The following is a 27,418-nucleotide window of genomic DNA, read 5'->3' on the forward strand; positions in this document are numbered from 1 at the left end:
CCTCTCTCTCAGCTCAAGCAAGTGAAATGGTGCCAAATTTAACAGCGAATTAAACTTTCTTTGTTTCATTATTGATATTATATTTGTAATTCCGAATTTGATATCTGGAAACAAGTACTTTTCATGACACTTCAGTACTTTAATAATTGTAATATTTTTGAAAAAAAGTCTTTCTGAAGTCCACATACACTGTGGTAGACTTTACCTCAAACTAAGCATGAACTTGGATCAGGTTGGTTCATCCAGAGAGAAGCAAACCCTGCATTATGTGAGCATCAAAACACAAATTCATATCAACTTTTTCAAAATAGTCAGTGCATTTATTGTATGTAAAGTGATCTTTCCACAACTGTCCACAATTACTTTTGGTGTCTTTTAAAATGGGAGGTTCTAGAATCAGAGTTCACAATCTCTTCCTGTGTTTTTCAGCTTTCTAGAACATTACTATAGCAAACAATCAAGATAAAAAGTACTAAGTCAATTTTGAATTGCTATAAAATTTGCTAAGTTTGTGAGCACATCAAAGACAATATGTCCTAAACAAAAAGGTTGACACCAAAGCATTCTTCATATGGGTTTTCAGCTGGGGTTAGTGTAGGTGTATTCTGTCAATTAGAAAGGAAACAGCACACAGTCACAGATTTTATGCAAATGTGTGTCTAGCCCACCACATAATTTTAAATGTAGAAAACTTTTGTCATAGATTAATAGAATTTAGGCACAGATAAATCCCATAAGGTCATCTATTTCACTTCTTTTTGAAGAAGGAATTATTCCCAAACATGCTTTTTTTTTCTTTTCCCCCACTTTCCCCCTTAATTTAGATTTATTACAACCAAATTCTAATGTTATTCTTATGCAACGTAAGAGATAAATGGGCTTCACTCTCAGAAAGCTTTTTAATGTCATTATAATCTATCTCATCCCTGTAGAAATTCCAAGGCAGTATCACTTTTTGGGGTTTTATGCACTGTGAAGGGATACTGCCTTATTATCTGTATTAAGAAAGGAATTTTTGTCTCTTAATTTAAATCCCTAGTTGAACACAACTTTCACAGCATGGTGGACTTCACTTGTAGTTTTAAAGCAGCAGTGAGGATTTTTCTGCCCATTGCACTTGCTTCCTCCTTTCAGACATACCCACTATTAGTGAGATGTAGTGTGTAATTACAAAAAACCTGAGACTGTGTTATCTTAATAGTGAATTTTGTTTTCATTCAGATAGGAAAATGCAGTAATAAAGTAATTTACATTCCCCTTAAATTGCAGTTTTATTATTTCCTACCAGAATTTAGTCTCTTAATAAGGAACAGGCAGATCAAATTGAATACCTGCTCTTTTTTTTTTTTTTTTCTCCTTTCAAATTGCTCTACTTTAAAATGCTTTGCTTGCTGAGTAGGCACAGCTTGTGTTTAAGTGGCCCTTCTCAGACTAGGGGTTAAAGGTTTCTTTGGGAGACCCGTGTTTTGAAAAGAATGGCTTCATCCTGAGCTGTGTCAATTATAGAAAGGTCACTCTCCACAGCCAGAGCCCTGAAATGGTTGTTGTGTTAAAAGCTGTCAGAGGCTTTCCTAAAAACTGCTGGGATAGCAATATTATCTTGGACATAAAAAGAAAGGTGAGGTAGAAAAACTTTTCACCCTTCCCTGCTCTTAGAATTTGTCTTCTCGATATTCCTTGTGTTCATCCAAACCTGTCATTGATTTTATTCCACTGTGGAAGATTACTTGCCTAAATATTGTTCTTCCTCCTTCCCTCACGTTATCAGGTTGCATTTCAGCAACCTTCTACGAAATGTCAGAAGAACAAGAAAACTTTTCCAACATGCTCTGAGGAGAGCTAACTGCAGCAATTTAAGACATAACCAGCAGTTCTGTCTCCTTGTCTCCCCTACAGGAGGTTACCACTCCCAGAACAGCATCTCAGCCTCTTCAAATGCTCAAAGCTAATTAGAGTAGGGCTGGGATAAACTGCCAGAATTTGCACTGAAGTGCCCCAGGCAGATGAGCCCATTCCAATTCTGCAGTCCTGCTGCCCTGTATTTGCACAGTGATGGCAACAAAAAGCTGCAGGGAGGGAATTGGGAAAGGTGTTAAAGCCCTGCAGTTGTCTGCTAAATGACCATAATTGCCGACCTGAGCTCTTCAGGTTCCTGCCCAAAACCACAGGGTCTCTCACCTGTGCACAACCTGGAGGCAGTTCAGCAGCAATGAAAACGTTCTGCCTTGCACTTAGGGATGTGCTGGCCATGCACTTTGACCTACAGCCAGAGATGAAAGCCAAACCAATGAACACTTGTCTAAAAATGTACAGGTTTTTGGCACTATCAGGATGTAGGATTTCATGACAAGGGGGAAGTAAAAACTAGATCCTCTGTGGAAAACATAGAGAAGCTGAGGTGCAGCAGCATTTATTGAAAACAGAAGCAAATCCATTAAATGATCAAGCTCATAAAAGAACAACTCCGTTTCCTTTCCCAGGTCTATTTTAACTTATTGTTTTCCCAATATACATATCCTGTGTCAGCGTTTGCTTCTAACACTTGCTTTGGCAATTACCAAGTTTAATGTGTGAGCCACAGGTCCTGAGTGCAAGGCAGTGCTCAGCCTCTGAACAGAATTCTTCAGGTGACAAAAGTCAAGTGCTCAGACTTCTCCTGTTCCAGTCATGCCATCCACCATTCCAGCACACTAAAGTGTGGGAGATGCTTTGTCTCATTGTAACATTCTGTTCTGCCTTCTCCCCATAATTTTTATAATAACCAGAGAAGACCTTACTGTGATGTAGCAAAGAAAACACCTGAACCTCACTAGTAAAAAGCATTCCATTTAAATGATTAAAATATTTTCTGTGACATGTAACTTCTCTGTGTTTTTAACAGATTTTCTCAGTTTAATGAAGTATTTTTGTTCTAGGTTTTACTTATTTTTTCTTTCCTTTGCCATGTCTTTGTCATCCTCCTCTGGAACACAGTTTTTCTTTACGAGAAAAAGAAACCATTTGTTGTCTAATTTCTCACATTAATATCACAGGACAGACTGTTTACCATGGGTCAAATTCTGCTGTCCTTGGTGTTTGCTGTTAGAATTCATCTGAGAAAGAAGAACCAGGGATGTGGTCCTGGCTGCAAGCCAGTTCTTGACTTCTCTCAAGCACTACGATGCACTGGTAACCAAATCAAGCTTTTCACAGTTTTTGGGTCAGGTTGGAAAGGATCACAGTGGGTCATGTGGTCCAACCCCCCTGCTCCAGCAGGGTCATCCCAGGGCACAGGATTCTGTCCTGAATGTTCTGGAATATCCCCAGTGAGGGAGATTGGACCAATATGATCCAGGGCTTGGTCACTGCACAGGAGTTCTGCCTCATGTTCAGGTGGAGCTTCCTGAGCATTATTCCTGCCTGCTGCCTCCTGTTCTGCTGGCTGGAACCCCTGTGAAGAGCCCGGTGCATGCTCTGCCCTCCCTGCAGATATTTACACAATTAATGAGGTCCCTCTCAGCCCCAGCTCCCCGAGTCTCCTCTTTCTTTGGGATCTCTAAGCCTGGAAAAAGAGCATGTAGCCAGTAAACACAGCACATTTCTGAGAGCACTTCCCCAGTGCCTGAGGCAACACAACCTCACTGGCAATAAACCAGAAACCACGGGATTTAGTGTGAGCACGGGGCGAGCTGAGAGCCACGGGAGGGAGACGATGGGTGGCGTTTTGGGGTGGTTTGGCAGCATTTTGGGGCGATCTGTGGGGGTTTGGTGGTGTTTTGGGGCAGTTGGGCAGCATTTTGGGGTGGTTTGTGGGGGTTCAGTGGCGTTTTGGGGCTGTTTGTAGTAGTTTGGTGGCTTTTTGGGGTGTTCTTCTGGTGGCTCAGGGGCGTTTTGGGGCGATCTGGTGGGATTTTGGGGCGGTGTGGTGGGGTTTTGGGGCAGTTCGTGGCATTTCGGGCGGCGTTTTGGGGCAGTTCAGCTGGGGATTTGGGGCCATTCAGCAGAGTTTTGGGGCGGTTTTGTGGCGGTTCAGAGGGGTTTTGGGGCCATTCAGCAGGGTTTTGGGGCGGTTTTGTGGCGGTTCAGAGAGGTTTTGGGGCAGTTCAGCTGGGGCTTTGGGGCAGTTCAGCTGGGGTTTTGGGGCGGTTTTGGGGCCGTTCAGCAGGGTTTTGGGGCGGTTCAGCAGGGTTTTAGGGCGGTTCAGCTGTGGTTTTAGGGCGGTTCAACGGGGTTTTAGGGCGGTTCAGCTGTGGTTTTAGGGCGGTTCAGCGGGGTTTTGGGGCCGTTCAGCAGGGTTTTGGGGTGGTTCAGCGGGGTTTTGGGGCGGTTCAGCAGGGTTTTAGGGCGGTTCAGCTGTGGTTTTAGGGCGGTTCAGCAGGATTTGGGGCCGTTCAGCTGTGGTTTTAGGGCGGTTCAGCAGGATTTGAGGCCGTTCAGCGGGGTTTTGGGGCCGTTCAGCTGGGTTTTGGGGCGGTTCAGCAGGGTTTTAGGGCGGTTCAGCTGTGGTTTTAGGGCGGTTCAGCAGGGTTTTGGGGCCGTTCAGCAGGGTTTTGGGGCGGTTCAGCAGGGTTTTAGGGCGGTTCAGCTGTGGTTTTAGGGCGGTTCAGCGGGGTTTTAGGGCGGTTCAGCTGTGGTTTTAGGGCGGTTCAGCTGTGGTTTTAGGGCGGTTCAGCGGGGTTTTGGGGCCGTTCAGCAGGGTTTTGGGGCGGTTCAGCGGGGTTTTGGGGCCGTTCAGCAGGGTTTTGGGGCGGTTCAGCAGGGTTTTAGGGCGGTTCAGCGGGGTTTTGGGGCCGTTCAGCGGGGTTTTGGGGCCGTTCAGCGGGGTTTTGGGGCGGCTCTGGCCGCTCGGCCGGGCCGGGGCGCGGCGCGGACCCACCTCTGCCGGCAGGGGGCGCGGGCGGGCCGTCCTCGCCGGGCGGGCGCAGCCCGTTGTTGAAGGTCGGAGCCTCGGCCGGCTGCAGCTGCCAGTTGAGCCCCAGGAGATGCATCGCTGCGGACACAGGGGACACACACAGCGGTCAGCGCGGCTGCGGACACCCGAGCGCCCCGCGGCAACGCCCCGGCTCGCAGGGATGGGGATGTGCTAAAAGAACCGGCAACGGCGGTAAAAAAAAAAAACAAAAACAAAAAACAAAACACCCCTCCATCCCCTCTCCCCCCTCCGCAATGCCAAATAAACAAAAGCGATCTCTGGTGACTCAAACGCATCTGTGTGGCACTCAAATACAAAAGGCGAAATGCTCACAGCTCTGGGCAGAGCCGGCCACTTTCCTGACTCACACGGTGCGGGGGACACATCTCGGGAAACAAAGCACTTGCTGCAAGTACCAGCTCCGAGTTTAAATTATAGGTGGTAGTTTATATGTTGATTATAAAATTGGCTTTAGCCCTGTGTAAAGTAGTGACTTGGTAATGCAATTATTCTGTGTTTAGTACAACTTATTTAAATCGATACATTAGGATAATAGAATCACGGAATGGTTTGGGCTGAAGGTAACCTGGAAGATCACCCAGCTCCAATCCCCTGCCATGGGCAGGGACACCTTCCACTAGACCAGGTTGCTCCAAGCCTTGTCCAACCTCACCTTGAACACTTCCAGGGCTGGGGCATCCCCAGTTCATCTGGGCAACCTGTGCCAGGGCCTCACCACTCTCACAGGGAGGAATTTGTTCCCAACATCCAACCTACCCCTACTCTCTTTCAGTGTGAAGCCATTAGAGAGCCTCTGTCTTTATTCAGTAGATCGAGCTTCCCTGACCAAGCCAGGGCTGTCCCAATCCTTTCTCCTCCCAATATTTTGACCCCAGTGCCCCAAACCCCGCACAGCCCCGGGCAGGGAAGGCTTGCCTGCTCACAGCCATGGGCTCTCCAGCCATCCCTGTGCCACAGACAGGTCCGTGTGGCCACGTCAGAGGCTGTGCAGCTGCACCTGCAACGTGAGCTGAGCAGTGGGAGCAAGGCCAAGCACGCCCTGCACAAGTGCCTGAGTTATAGGCACTGTGGCAGGGCTAATTGAATAAGTCCTGTGCATAATGCATGAGACTTGACAGGTCTGAATCATTCAGCCAGTGGATTTATGTGCATCTTCACCTTGTATAAACACAGCTACCTGCATACTCTCATCACATTATCCCCAGGGCACTCTCAACACAGTAGCAGTGGTGAGGGATAAAGCCCACCAAGCTGCTTCTTTCCTTTTCTTTGCATCTTTTGCTTACACAGGATGTATGTAAACCTATATACCACAGGGAACAGCGTTTCCAGTTATGTTGAAAGGTATTTGAGAGGATTCACTGTCAATTTGCAGACAGGAAAAAAAAAAAAAAAAAGATTATGGGCACCCTTAGAATTGTTCTCTTCTGCAGTGTCAGATCCACACGAGATTATCAGATATTTTGCATCCAATTCAAAGTGATTATAGTGGTCACAAACGGGCCAGCGGTGGCCACACACTAAGTGTTCAAAGAGTAAATGTCAGGGACAGGAGAGGCAAAACACTTCTCACAGAAACTGCCATTTGCAGTGCTGGAGCCACCACTCAGATAACCTCAGAATGCAGAGGATCCATTTAGATGTGAATGATTCATATGTGCATTCCTAAGCCCCAAGAAAACAAAAAGCACCCCCCACCCCCAGAATCCATCTATCCCAACCCCTTGAAATCTCTCAGCACGCAATCTATGCAGAGTTTAACCTCTGTATTTTTGACAAAAGCAGCAGGGGAGCAAGACATCTTTCTTAGGAAAAAATTTCCCCTGGACATCCTATGGCTAATGTCTAAGCAGATGTCTAAGAATAGTAACTAAAATCAGGAGACCTTTTCTGTGAAGAGGGCAGTTGCCAGATTTCGTATTCACGCTGAATTTGCAAATTTTGTTTCTATTATGTCAAAATACCTCACAAAAACTAACAAAAAATACCTTATAGCCTCTGGTATGTTAAATACCAGACATGAACCTGAAAAGGATGTTTTGCAAAGAAACTACTCAAAATTTATCTCTACAGTATATTTAAGAATCCTTGGAAAATAAGACAAGAAATTTATGTGGGATCAAATGATTTATTCAATTACAACTTATTTGTCTTGCCAAAACAAACATTTTAAAAGGCTTTTTCAGTACAATCTCAAGCAATCTATTTTTTTTTTTTTTTTTAATACGGCAAATGAAACTGAAAAAATCATTCACAAGGTTCAAACCCCACCAAACTGCATCTTATCCACACTGCCCCACGGAGCAGAGGCAGCTGTGCTGGGGCTGGGGCAGCAGAGGAGCAGCTCGGGGTGTTTGTGCTGTCAGCAATTCCCACTCCCTGCACAGGCAACAGATTGAGCTGGTCCAGTCCCAAAAGCCAAGAGTGCATAAAGATTAAGTGAATTTCAAAGCCCCACAATGCAAACAAGTCACAGAGGAGAATCAGACTTTTGTATTTTATACACTCAGGGTGTCTATTCAAGGTTGCCTTTTTTTTTATTATTTTATTGTGAGCGTAACCATAAATGTAGGTCACTTGCAGAGATGAAAGCCTGCTGCTTCAAGTGTGAACCAGTCCTTACAACAGAGAGATAAAGAAATCATAACTAATAGTCTGTCCAAGGAAATTATAGTTGCTACCTTATAATTACCAGGTAAATTCAGACAGGGAATTATAAAAGATCTTATTAACATGGTATTAAAAAATACCTGTGCTCCATCTGCTTCCAAGCACACCATGGTTTCATTAATAACTGTGTTTTAATCATGGATGCACGTTAGGTAGGAGCAATTAGAGCTCCTTCCTAACGGGGCAGGGATTTGCATGTCTGCTCCATCCCTGGTGGAGACTGAGAATCTCCTGCACAGCTCACACACCCATGAGGTGATCCACAAACTTCCACTAAGACAGCTGCAGTCACACACATGTGGAACATTCCCCTTCCTCCAGGAATGAGTGGAGAAAAGTGTGTCACAGGGGCCTGAGGGGAAAGCTCCGTGTCTGCATCGCGCTGAGCAGAGAGCAGAGCTGAGCAGGGGAACAAGGGGAAACCTCTCTGCTGCTTCACAATGCTGTGAGATGGCAAATTTATATGATTAACCTTTCGTTCTGTTAATCAAACAAAATGCCTCCAGCAAAGGAATAAGTAGAAGCCCGTTTAATTAGAAATGTGGGGATCCACGCAGAAGTTGAGTGCATGTGTCTCAGAGGAGAAATCTGGGCTAGTCAATTTGTGCCTGTTTGGTTTTTCTGCTTTTCTTTTCTAGTTTGAAACTGACTTTGCTTTTTTTTCCCAATAACAATTTGTGCATCTACAAATTATATTTTGCAGAGCACTTACAGGTATTATTTTTTTTTTGTGTTTGCTTTCCTCCCCCTCAATATTTAAGCATATTTTCAAAGGTCTTCTGTATTATACTTGATTTTCAAACAGTAAGCTTGTCAGAATTTATAGGGCTCATTTAACACTAACATCTAGTAATTCAGAATAGTGTATTTATATTTTCTAAGCCATGAGAACTCAGAAACAATACATTTTGAAGAAAAAACCTTTGAGGTTTAAGTGAAAAATAATAATCAACCTCTCACTCCCATTCTAGCACCATTCACATACAGAGAGCAAAAGCACCTGGAAGCTAAACCTGCATGCCTAGCAAGAACAAAAGCAAAGACCTGGCTCATCACTCCAGGTGGCAGAGCTGCCAAGGATCAGTCTAAGACTTACGTAAGATAGAGGTTGCTAGAGTGAATCACGTAGTATTTTAAGAAGTCCCAAAAGGTACACAAATCCACAGGGAATTGGTAAAACTTACATGCAAATTATATTGAAATTCTCTAAACTCGGTAGTGTCCTCACATTCCTCTTTCATTGGTCTTCTCTCATTTTGGCCATGAACCCACTGCCCACTCCAGTCAGAGTTTTGTCTAAAGGACAATGGTTCCCGAGCTCAGGAAGCTCTCTGTCTTGTCTTTGTGCTCTTGTCACTCTTGACCTTGTACTTCTAAAAGGAGAGAGCTCTGGTGTCTTTGGGAGCTGGAGATCTCCCTGTAGTACAGCTCAGTGTCTGCCAATAGGCAGAGCACAATGAGGATTTTCACTTATCCCTTTACTTGATTTCTTAAAGGGAGAAATATGCAGACTAATGATCCACCATTTCCCCCATCCCTACTGCATCCTCCCAGTTAGGGTCTGTAAAATACACACTGCTTCCTTGTTGGAAAATTCACTATTCCCTAAGCAACTCAAAAAGATGGGAAGTTTATACAGTTGAACAGAATTAAGGATGTTTCCATAGGTTAATTTCCAACTAGTCATGCTTATTAACCCCTGAATTATTGTCATCCACAATGAACTCATCAAACATGGTTTTGTCAGGATATATCCAGTGTTTGTCTGGAGCAGGACAACCTCTTTTCACAGGAACAAGAGATGACTCCATTATATCACGAACAACATGAACAAACATACCCTAAAAGCACATTTGCTGTTTGAAGGCCATTGTGTCATAGGAGCAGAAATATTCAAAGTTTCCTTTCCATGAGGTGAACGATGATGCAACTCTTGTTATTTATTATGTAGTTTTCAACAACATCAAATTAATTTCCAAGCCAGGTCTAATGAATCACAGACATGACAAAACAAAAGGTACCTAATAAATCTTAGCATAATGTTAATTTCATAGCATCTGTGTTCAAAGACCTATTTGCACATCTATTTTTTCATTACACATGCTCTGAACATTGTTTTAAGGCACTACAATGTTTCTATGAAGCAGAGGATATCTAGTATTTTGCACCTCTGGGTGCATATAGATAGGTACCCAAACAACCTGAAAAGAATAAACGTATTCCCCCAAAATTAAAAAATAATTAAACATTATTGCATGCTTACTTGTATTAAATCCTACTAAGATGAGACTCATGGTCCTTTATTAGTTACCACTTCTTGATCCTGCAGCAGAACTTGAGGAATACCAGAAATTGATCTTACTGATCTCAATTATTATTCACAAAATAACAGTTACTTAGAAGATTAGAAACATAGTAATTTAAAGTTTTATTATTCCTCTGGAGAAAGAGGTTCAAGTTCAACCCAAGTCACAAGTGAAACGAGTGCATTAGGCCTATTCCCCAGTGATTACTTGCCCCCATTACAGAATGAATGCACAATCCATCACAGCTGACAGCCTCTCCTCAAGAGATGCCTGAGACAGGAATAGCAGGGGGCTGAAAGTCAGGAAAGAGCAATGGGGGAACTGCACGGGAAAAACTTGCACAGTGCTGCAAACTCTCCCCTTGATTCTGACCAGTGCTTTCAGAGCTCTGCTGAGGAGTGCGGGCTCTGGGTCGCTGTGACAAGGGAAGTAAGAAGCCTTTCCCAGCTCCTCTCGTATCTGAAGAGGTTGAAAGACAGTTCACAAACACAGGAATGATCAGAATTTGTTGAACTAAATCTCAGTTGAGATCCATACCTTGCCTTACAATGAACAGGCACTGAGCAGAGGATAGGGAGGCTCTGTCGGATGGGCAGCGCTGCACGTGTTCCTTTTTGTACAAGGTATGTCACCACTGGGGACAGTCTGTAAAAGTCCTCTTCCACAAAAACTGGACTTGGCAACACATATGCCAGACAAGGATTTCAGTAAATCAGAGATGATTTACAGAGGCTGGCAGCACCCTCTGCTCGATAATTTTGTCGGCCAGCCTTCAGCCACGTTTGCAGCAGGAGCAGTACAAGCACTGTCAGGATGAAGCTGGGATGGGACAGGAGTCCTTGACAAAGGCTGAGGAAGAAAGCTTAAAATTATGTGAGCTTTCTTTGACAAGGGCTGTCAAAGAAAGCTCACAATTATGTTCATGCCCTTTCATATTCTGCTATTGGCAGAAAGGGACAGTGTTTCCAGGAGCTCTAACCTGCAATCCACCCGTTAAACATATATTAAAGTGCTTGAAATATCATTATCAAAGAACATGAGTCCTGCTACTTAAAAAGAGCGGTCTTAAAATAAACAATGTGAGCAAGTAGCACCTCTCCTTGCTAGAGGAACAATGACGTCTCTCCTAAAATTCAGAAGTGTCAGAGCTTTCTATTCTTCATTGAATACCTCATGTGACTGTGACAAGGATGCCAGAGTTCTCCTGAGGGTATCCAAGAGATGTCACAAAATTGATCACATTCCCACGCCTTTCTCTAAAACAAAACAATAGCCACATGGCTTGCTGGGTGGACATCTGCCACTTTTGATATATTATCTACAGGACAGTCTAAAGTACTATTTTAAAAAGTCCAAAGCTATTCCAGCTATGATAGAATTCCAAATGGAAAACAGGCCATGCAGGGAAGGGGGCACAGTCTGCTGCTGATAATGCATTATTCAAGAAGATGCCTGACCGAGAACTGCACAAGGACATAAAATAACTGAGCAACTGGGCCAGAAATTGGCAGATGAAGTTCAAACTCGTAAAATAAAGTATTCTGTAGAGGAGTAACTTTAACGTCACATGTAAAATAATGACTTCTGAGCTGGCTAATATCAAGCAGAAGGAAAATTTTGGGCTAGATGAGAATCTCAAGTAAGTCGAACATTGAATCATTATGGGAAGGGTAAACAAAGCAAGGAATATTGTTATGCTACCAGCCCTCCTCTCAGAAAAGACCTAGAATGACCAGAGGTTGGAGAATGAGTAGGCCAAAGTACATACATGATTTATCCTTCTTACACGGCAACCATTTTTGGGTGCTGGAGACAAATGAATGGATCACTTGACTTGTGTCTAACCCAGCACAGCTGCTGCTACACATGCACAACATGCGTGTGCGTGAGTGTGCACAACAACTCTGGAGTGCATCCACCAGTCCCAGTGTTTCTGGAAGTGTTTGACATGAGTTGATGCAGCATAGCCTTGCCTATCCACCAGGCCTGGCAACCTAGGGAATGTTTAGTATGACGCGTCACAGGCAAACCCCAGGATTTTTACACCATAAAGCATTTCCTACAAGCAGCATGATTTTAGGCAGAGAATGCAGTACATAAATGGCAATTGCTGATATGCCACAACTTTTGTGCAGGTGTCACAACCCAGTGTAGCTATTCATCAGTACAATGGGAAATACTCTAATTAATAGCACAGCAGAGTCAGTTATAATTATGAGAGATGCATTTTCGAAATATTTTTTTGGAGATCTCAGGGCCACAGCAGATAAGGATTTAACTTTTATAGGGTTGACAGCAGAGATCAAAGATCAGCTAAAAAAAATGCATCATTCTCTGGACTACCAGTACTTAGGGTATTTATGAACCTGTGTTTTAATATTAATGACTTAGAATCCTACAGAGCTCATATAAAACGTTTGGATGTATTCTTGATTATATTGCCTCTCCTACTTGTGACCATTCAATTGTTTGTAGGCAAGGTTAAAGTAGCATTTCAAAAATAGATGATTTGATGTAAATGTAATACTTATTTTTTGGAATATATGCAAAAAATCCTGCTTATTGACTGTGACCATTGAAACGCAACAACAAATAGATGGCTTACTTTCAAGGTCATTCATTCTCAGCAATTCATCTTAATCATCAGTATGCTATTTGCTATGCACTACATTTTTGTAATAAATCTAAATTAAAAGTTCATTTGGGAGCTCCATATAAAGCATTATCAAAATCCACAACTTCAAGAATTTACAGATACCACCATGTTCATTAAAACAATAGGCTTGCCTGTATTATACCTAGAGAGCACAATAAAGAGCCATTCTGCTTTGTTATTCATCCTGCCCATAACATTGAACAAGACCTCTCGCTTCTCAGAGTCACTCTTTGCAGTTTACAATGCTGAAAATGGAAAATTCCATTAACTATAATGGCACTGCTGTGTATTTTTATATCTTGTTGCATGTTTTTTCCCCCTTCTCTATCGATTGAATTAAGCTCATATTGTTACCCACGTACAAGCTTCTATGTGTTACCTAGCCACAGCTTTATACTCTTGTTAATTGTGCCTGACATCTGCAATAGTTTTATACTTAAAAAAAACCAAACAACAACAGCAACATTTTGTAACTTTTGAAACAGAAAGTGTATTTTCTGGCTTTAGGAGGGAAGCCATGAGGACTGTTCATAAAAAGTCAGTGTAAGGGATCTCAGGCTGCTATTCACGCTGGCCTCCTCACTGCTGCAGGGAGAATCCAGCTCTGGGGAATGTGAATTCCAGCACCCAAATTTCTGGGACATGAACCAAGGGAAGGGAGGCAGACCCTCAGCTTTGGGCAGTCCTTGCTGTGGAAGAGGGATGAGCTCGGTGTCAGCCGTGCTCCTTCCACTCACCAGGGAAACACAGGAACCATTGGAAAACACGAGGGAAAGCAGAGCTGACTTCACACTATCCTAAACATAAGAAAGAAATCCTTAGGCATAATTTCACCCTCAGCATGTAAACTCTTTTAGACAATAAACTATTTAGAATAAGATGTTTGCTTTAAAGCATCCAGCCCAAGAAACCTTTTTTATAGAAATATCATAAAGGATCTATGAGTGAGTGTATTGTTGTCAGCAGCAGGAAAACTTCTGCTAGGAATTAATTGGTTTTTTTTTTAATAAATGTTATTAAAGATTGAAAAGGAGATGGAAGAAGGGCTATAAGATGCTTCACTGTCACTGTGTTCACACAGAAAAAACAGGGGGACCCAAAAAAAGGTTTTTTTTTCAAATTGATCACCCCCCTCCAAGCTGACTGATTCATTTCCCCGTGCACGTCAATAAACTGAATGGAATGGATTTTCAAAGCACAGCATGAAAGATATACCTACAAATCCCATTAGGAGTAATGTGATTTGTGTGCTTATCTGCCATGCAATGCTTTGAAAGTTCATTCCTCTATTTCCATCTTCAGTTTTTCTACTTCCAAAAATAGTTGAAAAGCTTACACACACTTCCAGCTCCTCTGGGGGTAGGGAGAAGTGCAGGATGTGAAGAGCAGATGCCCAATCCCCAGTATAAAGCCAGGCAAGCAGAGTTCCAGCCCAGGAACACGAGCTGTACCTTGGGTGGGTGTTTGTTCCCCAGTCCCTACCGTGATGGGATAGAAAGGATCCCTGGCTCAGGCCTCGACTTTGCTCCTCTCAGTCCTCTTTACTGAAATGTTTTGATTTTGTGCCACTTTGAGCAATCTTTTTGTCATGAGAAGGGTAACAGCATTGCGTGCTGCCTTCAGAATCTGGAATCTCATGACAAAGACCTTAAAAGAGAAGCAGAATACAGTGCACTGCTCATTTATTCTCATGACAGGCTTTAGATTGTACAGAGTGTAGAGAACTGGCACACGATTAATCAGTTCCTGAGCCTGTGTAACGTGAACTCACTTCTTATGGCAATTTCAAGAGTCAAGGCTGCAATCTTTTTGGTCTTGCATCTGAACTAGATGACTGTAACTAATAAGAAAAGTGTATATATTTTTATTTACCCAACACAGCATCTTTCAGCCTGGAGGATCCCAGATGACATTATACAACATCCACTTTACCAGCCTTGCCAAAACACTGCCACTTTTGAAACAGGCTTAGAAGAGCAGAAAGGGATGCTCTTAACTCAATTTTGCTCTATTTTTGAGCAATTGTGAGCATTCAGTGTTAATACAAAGCAAATTGAATCCAATTTTAATTTCACACCTAAAAGACATCATTATCATGAACAAAGTACCCAGCTTGTCTTTATTCTGTTTCCAAGAGGAGGAAAAACCCAGATGAGACTTGAAACTGGTGTTTCAAGGAATATAGACACAAATACTCTTGAAAATCACTGAGGCCTGAACTTACAAGAATTAAAATAACTGCTTTACTTTTAATACTGATCATAAACCTACGGGATATCACATCAAACATTTATTCAACTATGTTCATCTTCTGAAACTGCAACTGCCGTAATTTCTACAAACATGTTGAACAAGATCCTAAGAATCTCACTGTTCCAAAGCATTCAGACCTTGACTCAACCTCTGTTAGCCACACTGCTAATAAAATAGTTTTTAGTTCTAATACTCCTTTGCATACACTGAATGAAGTGAAACTGCATTACTGAGTGGCCAAATTTCTGTCCACAGTACAAAAAAAGTGTAATTTCTAATCATTAAGTATATTCTTCCCTTAATAGAAATGATACAGAATGGCTTAATTTGATCACCTGATAAAATCACAATTTAAAACACTGCGTGAGTGATAATGTTTAAGGTTTTACTCTCTACGCAAAGCAATTACTGGAGTTAAAAGTTCATTACAAAAGAGGGAATAAATCCAAAGATGAAAAGCAAATATGATTTCTTCTCCCAAAGTCTCTAATTTGTTTTCAACACTATAAGCTGTTTGTATTTCTTTCACAATGTGCTTCAAAAGGTGTATATATAAACCTAGCCTAAATCATATCTTGATACTGACATGAAGGTACAGATTATATTTAGCATCTAAGCAGATTGAGACTTTCTATAAGCCTTGAAAGGCTGATTTTTAATGTATTGTGATTTAGACGTCCTACAGAGCCAGAATAGAAACCTATGAAAATAAAATGTACAAATTTAATAAGTGTCTTACATAGTCAATCAGTTACAGCCTTGTAACTCATATTCTTTTGTGTGGGTTGTTTTTTTAGTGGCAATTTTGAAAGAAATAAGCAATGATCAAATTGGACTTCAGTTACATTTTTGAGAATCTTTTTTCCATTGTCCTTACATGACTCCCGTTAGTCATTTCCTGTAATTGGTTTACTATAACTGTTTCCAGTCTTTTAGCTGTCTTATTCTAAAGTTTGCTCATGTTACCTTCAAAGGGAAAAAAAAAAGTTTTACAGCAAAATTTTATAGCTTTCAGAGACTAAAAGCTGGTCCTCCTGCATCTGTGTCTTCTCTAGAATTGCAGAGCTGGTAAGGGAATACAAGCTGCAAGTGAGGACAGGATTTCTGTGTGATCACACCAATATTGAAGCACATGAGAAATCAGTGAAGGGTTACATGGTGCCAGGATTTTAATTTCAGATCACTGCCTTATTTTGAAGCGCCAGAGCTGCAAGTTTCCAGACTGCAGCAATAGGCATTTCACAAGGAATTCCTCTGTGTGTATGTGTGTTCATATATGATTATGAGCTGCATCACCAAAACATCTGTTCCACAATTTCATCAGCCAATACAGGAACAAGAGCTTGCCTGTGCATCTGAAATCCCAAGAGACACCATGACAGCACATCAGAGTCTAAGTCCACTCCAAGCACTGTGCACCATGAATAATGGAAAACATTTTTATTTAATTTGGACACCAACATCCTGATTAATCTAAGAAACGCCAAATATACAATTAAATATTAATATTTGTATTAATTTTCTTTATCTCTTATGTCTCAAATTGCCTTTTGGAAGATGGTGTTTTAAGACTGGCTCAATTTGATCTTCTTGGTATACCAAAACTAACCACTGCAGGGATTGCAGAAATCACTGCTACAGATGGAGCTGCTGTCCACAACAGAAAAATGATGCCAGTTTAATGTACAGAGCATCTGATACCTGATCACTTTAATGAAGCTTTCTGTCTTGCATATGAAATGCTGCAGGAGCCTCTGCACTGTCTGAGGGCAGCAAAGCAGAATGCTCCTCATCAGCCCATTTAGGGCTGCTTAAAATCAAGGCCCATTGTAACCAAGGTCAAAACTGTCACTGACTTCAGTGGGGAGAGCTTCACTTCAGAACTCCTCCATTTAAAGTATTTGAGACTGTGAGTATCATAACAGTGCCTGAAAATCCAGTGTTTTCTACAGGCAACAGCAAGGCAAGCCATCAAACACTCAATGGATTAAACTGCAGGGTGAATTGGACATGAGCTGTGATGCATTAGCATATGCATCACTGTACACAACTAATTAAAGTATCATAGAATAAAATACAAGCTAGATTACACACCCTCAGAAACCTTTGCCTTCAATTACATGCACTCTGAAAGGCATAACTGAGTTATGTTAAATGATTAATACAATCATAATATATGTAACAACTTTACTTAGTAATAGCAATAAAATAACCAGGAATTATCCTTCAAAGAGAAGAAAACTCACACTACAAGGGGCAAAAAATAATATCTATATGACAGCTAGAATTACACACTGGTACTTCATTGCTAATACTCAAGTTCTACTTTTTCATGTCTGTTACACCCAGTTGGCTGGCAATCAAACCAGGATTATATATCTTTTTTTTTCTTTGATGGATGAAACAGTAAATACTATATTTTAAAGAAACCCCAAAACCTGAACTATATTGAAAATCTATCTAGCATTTCAGCTTCACTTTTCACTATGAAATTTATTTTTCCTTTTCAAGAATTTGCTTCAGCTTGAAAGCAGGTATCAAAGCAGCTCCTCAGCATCTTAAAAGAAAAATGACTAGGAACTCCTCTGTCACTGTACCTGACAAGTTTCTGCAATGTATTTACCTTTTTCTTTCACAACACTATGAACATTAGGAGCACGAAAAGTACCACAGCTGAGATTTTTTAACTTATCCATCTTGATTTGAAAAAGATGCATTTGTTTTTATGGTCTAATAGAGAAAATCAGCTTCTCCCTACTGGAAGTGGCTGTCCGTACTAATTAGTGAAGAATAAAATACACACAACCTCTATTTTGCTAGGATATAAACAAAAATGAAAATGAAGATACTTTCATATAATAGTTCATATTCATAAATGTTTAAAAAGCTCACCTTATAGGACAGGTTTAAAAAAACACAACTCAAAACCAACCCTGAGGTAACATCTACACCAGTTTTCCCATTTAAATGTATTTTTAAAAATTTAATAATTGCATTCTTTCAAAAATAACAATGGCATTATAGAACTAGCATGTAAATGTAACTCAGGATTGCTATCAGTTAATAAAATTATTTCAGAAATCTGTTCACATCCCATGGCTTTGCAGAGTTTACATGAACTGCATCCCTCATTTTGCTCTTGAGAACTATTTTAACATTTGCTTTCAGGTCCTCACAGGTAAGTTTTGAGTCAAGATGCAGGATTACCAAATTTCCATGCCTATCCTATATGGTGGAATTTTACACAAAGCCAGCTCTTCTCCTGGAGGCCCCCAGGCCTCTGGGACACTGCACTGGTCACAGTGGGCTGCAGAAACCCCAGGAGAAGCAGGAAAAGCCGCTGTCCCAGTGTGCAGGCTGGAAGGCAGCAGTGCCCAGGGATGGAGCTGGAAGGATCAGACACTGCTTGGAACAATGGCACCAGCTGCACAGTGCCAGGGAGCTCTGAGCACTCCGTGCTGCTGGATGGTTCAGAGCCAGACCTCTGAAGTTCTTTGAACCTTTGCTGAGCCAATTTCACATCTGAAACGTTGTCAGAAGTTATCTTCTCCATTTTAGCAAGCTAGACACAACACACTCCCCGGCTCCTGGCAGGGAACAATGGAGGGACGGGGCGTGCAGTGGCTAAGCACTCTCATTGAAAAAACCAGGGGATGCTGCAGTAATTGTCCTGAGAGGCTAGAAAGGAAACAAGCCTCTGTGCTGACAGCTTAGCTCAGCGTGAACTCTCATTTTTCACATGGAGCTAATTAAAAACTGAAATTAGTTAAATATGGAAATGACACTTGCAAGCACTTTAGCTGAATCCTGGTGAAATCCCTCTGGAGTGCTGAGACACTACCTGCTGCTTCAAAACTCCCCAACTGAATTTCACAGTTAAAAGGCTGAGCAAAAGGAAAGTTATTACAGAGATTTCCAATTCAAAATGTGTCTGTAAAATCCTAAATTAAATTTCATGGTAGCCCTTTCAATAACGAGGGACATACTGTGCAGTCCAACGATCTGGTGCTCCAATAAGGTCCCTGCGTGTATTCTCTGATTGTCTCACCTTTAGGCCCTGTGCTGGTTGTGCCAGCACTGTGATGCTCACAAGGATACCAGCATTACAATGCTACAAAGATAAGCCATGTTCTGCTACTGAAGGAGTCATTTGGAGAGCGTGGATGCACGGCACATAAAGGAATTACTTTCACTGTCTGACAGCAGAAATCTGAGAAAATCAGAAGCCACCGACCAAAATGTTTTATGCCTATGATTTTAATTTATGTGATGAATACATATGCAGAGAAGAGTCTACACTGCAATAAATTACATGGCCTATATATCTGTATCTCCATACTTTACAGGCAGTGTAATAATAAAAAGCACTTCTGCATATTTAAATGGGCATAAAGAACCAAGGGACTGGATATGCATAAAAGGTATGATGAGTGACATTAGCTTTTTGACTAAAGCACCATGTGAATTCCATTCCAGTGCATGTGACTTGCCTACTGTGCATAAAAGCAAGGGTATCTGCCCAAGGGCAAATATGATTTCTGAATGCAATTTAACGAAACCCGCCCACAGAACAGCTCATTTTGGAGCCAGACCAAGGCATTCAGGATAGCCAGTCACTTTCAAAACAACTGGAGCTTTTTGGGTTTATTCTTTTTCCTACATTCCATCCCTTTACCCTTGAGGCAGTCCCCTCCCCCTGGCCTGCTGCCACTATTGCACCAACAAATTTCTGTCTAGGAAAGCCAGCAAAAGATGCCACGTAGCATGAAATCCACTGTTACTCACTCCCAAGTCTTCTGGCAGGGGGTATTGCTGTACCTAGCCTGCCAAAACCTCTTCCCTGGCAGCTATCTGTATAATCTGTACATCACACCCAGGCTTTGCTAGTCCAGGGCCTTGAAACATCTCAGCTAACCCAGCTGGAGGGGATATGCTGCAGCTGCACCATCAGACCCTCTTATTTTATTGAATTTTGAATATGCAGTTTCAAAGCAATTCAAATGAATTTGCCCAAGGCCTCAGATCAGTAAAACTACTGATACCACCTGCAGCAGGCTTCCTACATTTGAAGCATTTAAAAACAGGTGACAGGATAGGAGCTTTCAGTGTAAGGAGTGACTCTCATGAAAAGCCTGCTAAACAAACTTGGTTATGCCCCATTTTGGCAAGGAAGGAACTATATGGCTTTCAGCCCAAATCTTACAATAGCACTGGGAATAATGGGAAGCTCCATTTAAAATTATTTTTTAAATAATGTATATTTTTTTTCAGGTTAAAATGAAGCATTTATTTGACCACCGAGTTTCATTTATTTTCAAGCATCTATATGAGTGGGGATAAAAAGCAGACTTTGATGAACATGGACTCATTAATAAGAGGGTGTATTAGGAAACCCAGAAAGAAACATCTAGCAGGTTGAAGCCACTTAATGCCATCCAATTCTTCTTCCAGCAAGCAGAGACAAAAGAGCAAATTCCCCATCCAGCAAGTTTTCCACAGCCATGGGCCCTCTAAATATGCCTGATGGACAGGTACAAGCTGAAAAACTACTGGGACAAATACGTGGCTGGTTATGGAACCAGGAGCCAGAGCCTCAGGCAGAGGAAGCAGAGCCTGACAGCCAAAGCCTTCTTGTTCACAGTGGGCTGGAGTAAGCAGCAAGAACTCTGAAAGAAAGAAGCAAGAACTCTGTGGAGGTGGTTGTGGTCCTTCTGTCCTTTCCTTATCCTGTGTCTGTAGCACAACCCTGCCAGGAGCAATGACAGAGCAGACAACCAGTGCCTACTTCTCCTGCCCGTGGGTTTGAACAGCACCCATGTTGTTTGTGCAAAGAACTACCCTGCTTGGGGATCAGTATTCTTAAAGAGATAAATTATTTTTGTCATCTCCTCCTTCAGTTGTCCTACCTGAGTACATTCACAGGAACATACAGCTTGGTGAGGAAGCTGGAGACAAAAAAGGGGAATGGAAGGGTGCTGTCAGATACAGCCAGGCAGCTTACTCTGAACAGCAATCCTAAGGCAATGATTTCTGCCTTTAAAAAGAAGGCACTAAAGAATAAACTGTAAAGAACTGGCTGGAAAGAACAGCAACTTGTGATTGTACTTCAGATGTGCAGGGAACAGTCCCTCTCCTGAGGCAGCATGTGATCCACATCTGGGTAAGCACCACTGGGATGAGACCCAAGGAACACAAGGGGACATCCAGACATGCAGCTGCTTTTGTCACTAATGCTTCTGGGAAAATATTGACTCAAGAAGCAAATGAACAGCAGCTTAAAGGTGAGAAATTATGACTGAGGATTTTCACCTTCAGGCCCTTAAAGGTATGTAATCATTCTCTCATTCTTTTCCCCCCTATTGCATTTAGAAATTTCCAATAAAGTTTAAAAATTTGAATCAAGGAGAAAATCTAAGCCTGCAGCCTCCCTTCAGGGAGAAAGAAGACAGGAGGGAGCAAAGGGGACTGACAGGCAGAAATACATAATTTATTCTTTCCAAGGCAGCACAGTGGTGTGAGCCAGGGAATTCTGTGCCCAAGCACACGTGCTCCAGCCATCTCTGCCCTTGTAGTGACTAATTCAGTGCTTGGAAGATGCAGCATCCACAAACCCAGCAATGTCATCCTCGTGACATAAACCAGTCTCCATATGCAGAAAGCAGTGGAGTGAAGATTATTCCCAGAGCTGTGGCCAATAAAGGGCTACTGGTTCCAGAATACTGGCGAGCCAGGTACCCCCACAGAGTTTACAAGCTGGTTCTTCAAGCCACAGGTGAGAACAAGACTCCTAAGATCATTCAGCCTCTCTCTGAACTGCTTTCCTGTACTGATTTTCTCTGTAAACAGAGTCTAAAATAATCCTGTGAGAGGCAGAAAGAGTCTCATTCTCAAATACAGGGTCCTCACTAGGGGCAAGACAGATTTTGCCCCATAAAGGGATTCTGAAACTCCAGACAGTCCAAGTCATTACATGAATTCTTTGAATTGCAAAACTTTAGTCAAGGTCATTTGCAAATGCAAACCTTGAGTGCAATTATGTTTTAGCAAAAGATGACACAAGTACAATTAAAACACCCCCTGTTTTTATAACTCAACAGCTTTACCCCTTGGTTATCAATTTTTAAATACAGGGCAAGGATAAAAAGTGTGCTTTTGAAAAAATTCTGAACACATAAATGTTTCAGGTCTGTTCTACTGCACAGAACAAGAAAATGCTTCCTTTAACAGTGTGATTTGATGTAATTTGCCTTATGATTTTTCTTAAGGTACAGCAAATGCCGAACAGAAAATGGCACATATTTCATTTCGAGAAACAGAGCCAAATTCATCCCTGCATCTTTTTCATGCCCCATTGGTTTAAGTCAATTATTTTCAATGTAGCTATATCAGTGTGGAAGAGGAATAATATAATCATGAATCAAGTTCATACTATTTTTCATGACAATTCCACTTGAGCATAGCCTCAGATATAACCTAGTGAACCACAGATCACAGTCATATTTATAAAATTTATTCAACTAAATGTATTAAATAAACTTACCTTTCTGCCTGTATCTTAGCAACTTTGCAACCTTTGCAATATGAGAATGCTGGAAACAAACCTCTGAAGTCCACAAATGCAGACTTGACTTTTAAGAATAGGTGTGCCAGCATTGAGGGCCATAATTGCAAGAATAAATTTTGCTGAATGGTGCCATAACACACATTTTCCTGTATCTGCACCCAGTCCTTATGGGACTCCTTTATTAATGGCAGCATTTTCTAGGCTATTTGCTAGATCTGTCATGTAAATTCAATGGCAAGGATATTAAGGTTTCATTACAGGAGATACCAAAAGAAAAGTATCCCTCAACAGCTGAAGTTTTCCATGGCCACCTGCCACATGTTCCATGGTTTCCAGTGATTTCACTGCTGTGAGCTGCAGGAAAGGACGTGCCCTGTGGCACTGCCTCCTCCTTCTCAGCACCAGCTTCATGCTCTGGGAGCAGCCCTGTCCAACAGAGTCCTGCACACACACCACGCCTTCATATGAAACCATCCCTGCTTGTGGACAAAAGAAGTGTGGATGTGGCACTTGGGGACTTGCTTTAGTGGGGATATGGCAGTGCTGGCCTAGGGGTTGGACTCAATGATTTTAGAGATCTTTTCCAGCCTTAATGATCCTGTGATTGTGTGAGCCAAGAACAGTGCTGCACTGCAGGATGGGGAAACTCAAATCCCCATAGGAAAATGCAAAGGGGCTGTAAGAAAAGCACAGGAGGTGGTCTGCACCAGCCCTGGCCATGTGTTAGATAGATGGCAATCAGTCCTTAATATTGTATGGAAAACTGGTTTACACTAAAGCAGCCTGCAGTTTTTCCTTGTAAGAGACAAGCAGCAGCTCAGCTCTGCCCAGGAAGGCACAGCCACTGCCAGCTGTGGGACACAAGGACAGCAGAGTCACCAGGGCTGTGTCCAATTGACAAGAGACTGAAGTAAGAAATCTGGGGTTAACCCCTGCACTTGTCACTCAAGGTTACTCCTGTGCTGGAGTAACCCTCCAGCCCCTGCATGGCAAGGCACGGTGTGGGTTTCTCTGCACTGCCTGAAGCCCTGTCAAAGGCTGCCTATTCCTCCCAAAAACGGGAGTGGGCTCTGCCACTCCAGAAATGTAACCAAACCCCATAAAATAAACTTGGGAAACAGTGCAAACGTTTAACAAATGTAAATATCAGTGCAGCAGATGTGCAAAACATGATTTTAGCAATGGCTCTTGTTAAATGTTCTTGTGTTGGTTTCATCAGAAACACTGACAAATGCTGCAGCCAAAAATCTGAACAGTTCTCAGCGGCCCCAGCAGCATGGCCCAGGTGCACTGGCACCCTGGAGACTGAGGTGGCAGAAAGTTACACAATAAAGCATGAAAACCCTGTTTTTTTAGAAGAATCATACGAATTTGCCATTAGTATGAAGTTTTCTTGACACGAGCACAGTGGCTGTAGCAGAGATGCAAACCCAAAGCGCTGGGGAGGGCAGGGATGGCTGAATGTGGTCCTGCCCCCAAGACCCTGGGATTGCTCAGGCACAGAAACTGGCTCTGCTCCATCACCCTCCTCTGCCAGCTCCCAGCTGCAAGCCACAGCATGCTGCTTACCTTAGCTTGCCTCACATTTTCCTTGTGGATGGCTGTACTACACCTTTGTGTAGGCTGATGATTTAGTGGTTGCCTGCTGGTATCAGAAGGAGAAGCATTTTTCCCTTCAGCGCTCGCTTTGTAAATCAATCATTAAATTATGTGCTACTTCATTCACATTTTTTGGGACTATATCTGCCATAAGACACCTGCTGTGGTGACAACTGACAAAATTTATGGAACCTGGGGAGAGGATGAGGAAAGAGAAGAAGGAGGAAGACTCTGACTATCTTTGCACAGGCAACCTACTGGCAGAAAGGCTCAGGCAGAGGCACACAAATGCTGTAGATTGAAGCTATTGAATTTTTCAGTAGCACAATACACTGCATAACTTTGCTGGAGCACCAGAACACCAGCACTTAAAGAGCAATCTTCAAAACACTAAAATAAGACATACCCAGCTGTGTTTCCATTCATATACATCAACAAGGAAACATGTAATTTTTACACTAATTCCACAGAGAAATCAAATAATAAAAGGCTATCAAAAAACTGAATCAAATTCTACAAACACTAGCAATCAAGAAAAATAAATCTGTATCACAGAAACAGAAGTGATTTAAAGCACCTTTGCAACGTCTTTTCAGTTTAATCTGTGTCAGGTTTGGAGGAAATCACAACTCTATTGTCAAGATCAAAATATTCACTATCTTCTCCACAAAAAAAACTATTAAAATTTTTAAAAGCAATTTGGGAATGTTGACAGAGTTGTCAACATCACACTCAAACAGGTACTGCTAACACTCACATCTCATTACGTTTTATCTTTCTTTTCAAGTCCTAATTTTTTTCCCTGTAGTAACATACAAATTGGTTTCCTTGGAATCAGAATGAAGATTCCTGCAGATTGTTAAATGAGAAAACACGTTATCATCACTAACAGTAGCACAAACACAAAGCACAACTACTCCTACACCTGACAGCACTGAAAGGAGGAGTGTGGAGTATCAGCATTAGAAGATAGATGAGTAAACCAAAGGTGGGAAAAAGCAGATTACTGTTCAAGCAGAGTAATTTTGAAAGCTTTACTAGGGGGTTGGGATCTGAAAAGAAAACCAGAGAACAGAAATAACACGTGTTTCTCTGTCCTTGTTCTGTGAAGTTCTTTTCATCAAGTTGTCTGGAAAACAATAAAGCTTGTCTTCTTCCTTTGAAATTGGAGCATTAATGTAAAATATTTTATTATTTTTACACCTTCTGCCACATTAGGTTACATTTTAACTCTTTTTGGTTTTTTAAATTGACCATTCTGCTAATAAAAGACACTGGACTGATGGTCCCAGAACCTGATATTTGTTGTTTATTCTCAGAATAGGAACAGCACTGAAAGGTTCCTCCAGTGGTCCAGCTTCACTCCTACTCTGAAGAAATATATACTTATAAATGACATTTCTCAGCTAAAACAACAGTAAAAAGTGACTTAACACTGAGTGTGGGCCAAGGGTGTCACACCTGATATTCTGGCAGCAACAAGAATTCACTGAAAGCCGGGGGCTTAGTTCCCCTCAACGGAACCAGCTCAGAGCTGGGCAGTGCTGATTTCTACTCCCCTCTGCTCAGCTTACAGAAGGAAAACAATCAGTAACTGCTGCACTTCCACAAGAAGCAGAATTTCCCAGAAAACAGCCTGAAGAGCAACACCTTGCCCCACCAGACAGTAACTTGGGTCCTGAAATAAAACTGGATAGATAAGGTTGTGCTTGGAGAGCAAGTCCTGCATCCTGAGAGACCAAAGGAAGATTTTAATTGGTTTGTTAGCACCCAAGGCCACAGTCCTCTCCTTGCACAGTTACCTGGGAAAATCAAACGAGCTGGGAACAAGTGGTCAGGCAGAGCAGGACAGTGGGGAAAGAACTCTGACACACAGATCCCCAAACTTCTGCTGACCCTCAAGTTTTAACAGAACCTTAAGTTTTAATAGAACACCAGAACTCAAAAAGTATACACTGGTGTTCTTCCATAAAATAGTACAAATTGTTAACTATTAACAAGTAAAGGTGTTGAGATGTTAGCCAGAACAAATGATTTTGCCTACTATAAAGGAAAACTGTGAAAATGTTGCTCCAAATGTGATGTGAAGGTGTAGGATTCTTTGGGGAGTGAGTATAGTGCAGCTCACGTTATCATTTCAGCACTTGGTGAACAAGTCCCTTCATCACCCCCCCCCACACACAGATCTCTCCTCCTGAGCTACCTGAACTGCCTGTCAGGCTTTGCTGTCTCAATAGGCACGAATTGTCTATCACACTTTACCACCTTGTGCTCTGATTTCCTTCTGAAACGCACTGCTCTTCCTTACATTTAATTCTTATGATACTTTGAAATACCAGAATATAAAGGCTGATACTACTCAAAAGACACTCAAATCTAGCAGACCTAAGATCCATTTTTTACAGTAATGTAAAATATATGCATTACTGAAACTCAGTTTAGCCATCTGGAGTGCAGGAATAATAACATTTACTTTCCCCACAGTAAAATGCTTCTAAGCTAAATTAGCATTAACTATTATTCATCTCAATTCTGCAAAACAGTGAATCATAACCTTAACTTCAAGCATTATTTTTTTAAAAAAATGACTAAGTAATTTCATTGAGCAGATAATAAAACTTTTGTCTTTCTTTTCAATTCCTCCAACTATCATTATTTACCAGATGCTAATTTAGCCTATTTACAGAAAAATCAAGTTATTTTTTGGCTCCTCTGTGCTAGAATTAATCAGAAGCAGCATGATACCATGTTTAATTTCAATCACAGCAGCTATCGCTTTACAAATAAATAAAACTTACAAAATTTTTTACTGCTCTTAAATCAGATGCTTTTTTTTTTTTTTTTTCTTAAGGAAAAATTTACAATACTGGCTTCTACACAAACTTTTGCTTAATTATGAGAGCACCACAGAATGTGGGCTTCTGCTCAATAAAATCAAAGGGTATAAATAAAACTGCATTTTCTTAAAAGAAATAGCAATAGCTGGGTCATCAAGATGTCCAGACTATTAAGAATTAAAACATCCATAGGGAAATACAATCTGGGGTGGGGGAGTAGAGAAGGAAAAGAAAAAAAAAAAAAGAGATCGGTCAACCTTAAGGCAAGTGCTATGGAGTGGTACACGGAATTCATTTTGTAGATCTGGGACTCACTTATTTCAGTTTCAGCTGGAAAAGCTGGTTATCAATTTTCTAGCTAGATTCCGTGAGAGGACAGCAGAACTCGCCCCATCTGTTAGTCCTTGGCTGGGACAGCAGTGCTATTTGTTTTCCTAGCATGCCATCCCAGCCCGTACAACAGACTGATGGTGCCAGGGAGACCCTGGGAAGCGGCGCTGGCTCCGCCAAGGGCAGGCAGGGACGGACGGTCACATCCAGAGGATCTTGCACCAAGGGGTGAGGAAGTGAAAAATCTGCTCTGCCTCCTGCCTTCCCCCACCCCTGCCTCACGGGAGGCTG

At 41.9% G+C, this 27,418-nt stretch overlaps 1 protein-coding gene across 1 annotated transcript in view; it reads right to left on the reverse strand.

Annotated features, from left to right (window-relative positions):
* TENM2 (teneurin transmembrane protein 2) overlaps window positions 1–27,418 on the reverse strand; it is a 553,850-nt gene that overhangs the window by 119,663 nt on the left and 406,769 nt on the right. The window contains exon 7 of the mRNA XM_053956612.1: window positions 4,856–4,969. Within this exon, the coding sequence (XP_053812587.1) occupies window positions 4,856–4,969 (114 nt within the window). The remainder of the gene's footprint in view (window positions 1–4,855; window positions 4,970–27,418) is intronic.

Source organism: Vidua chalybeata, chromosome 15 (assembly GCF_026979565.1).
Source record: "Vidua chalybeata isolate OUT-0048 chromosome 15, bVidCha1 merged haplotype, whole genome shotgun sequence".
Classification (NCBI taxonomy): Eukaryota; Metazoa; Chordata; class Aves; order Passeriformes; family Viduidae; genus Vidua; species Vidua chalybeata.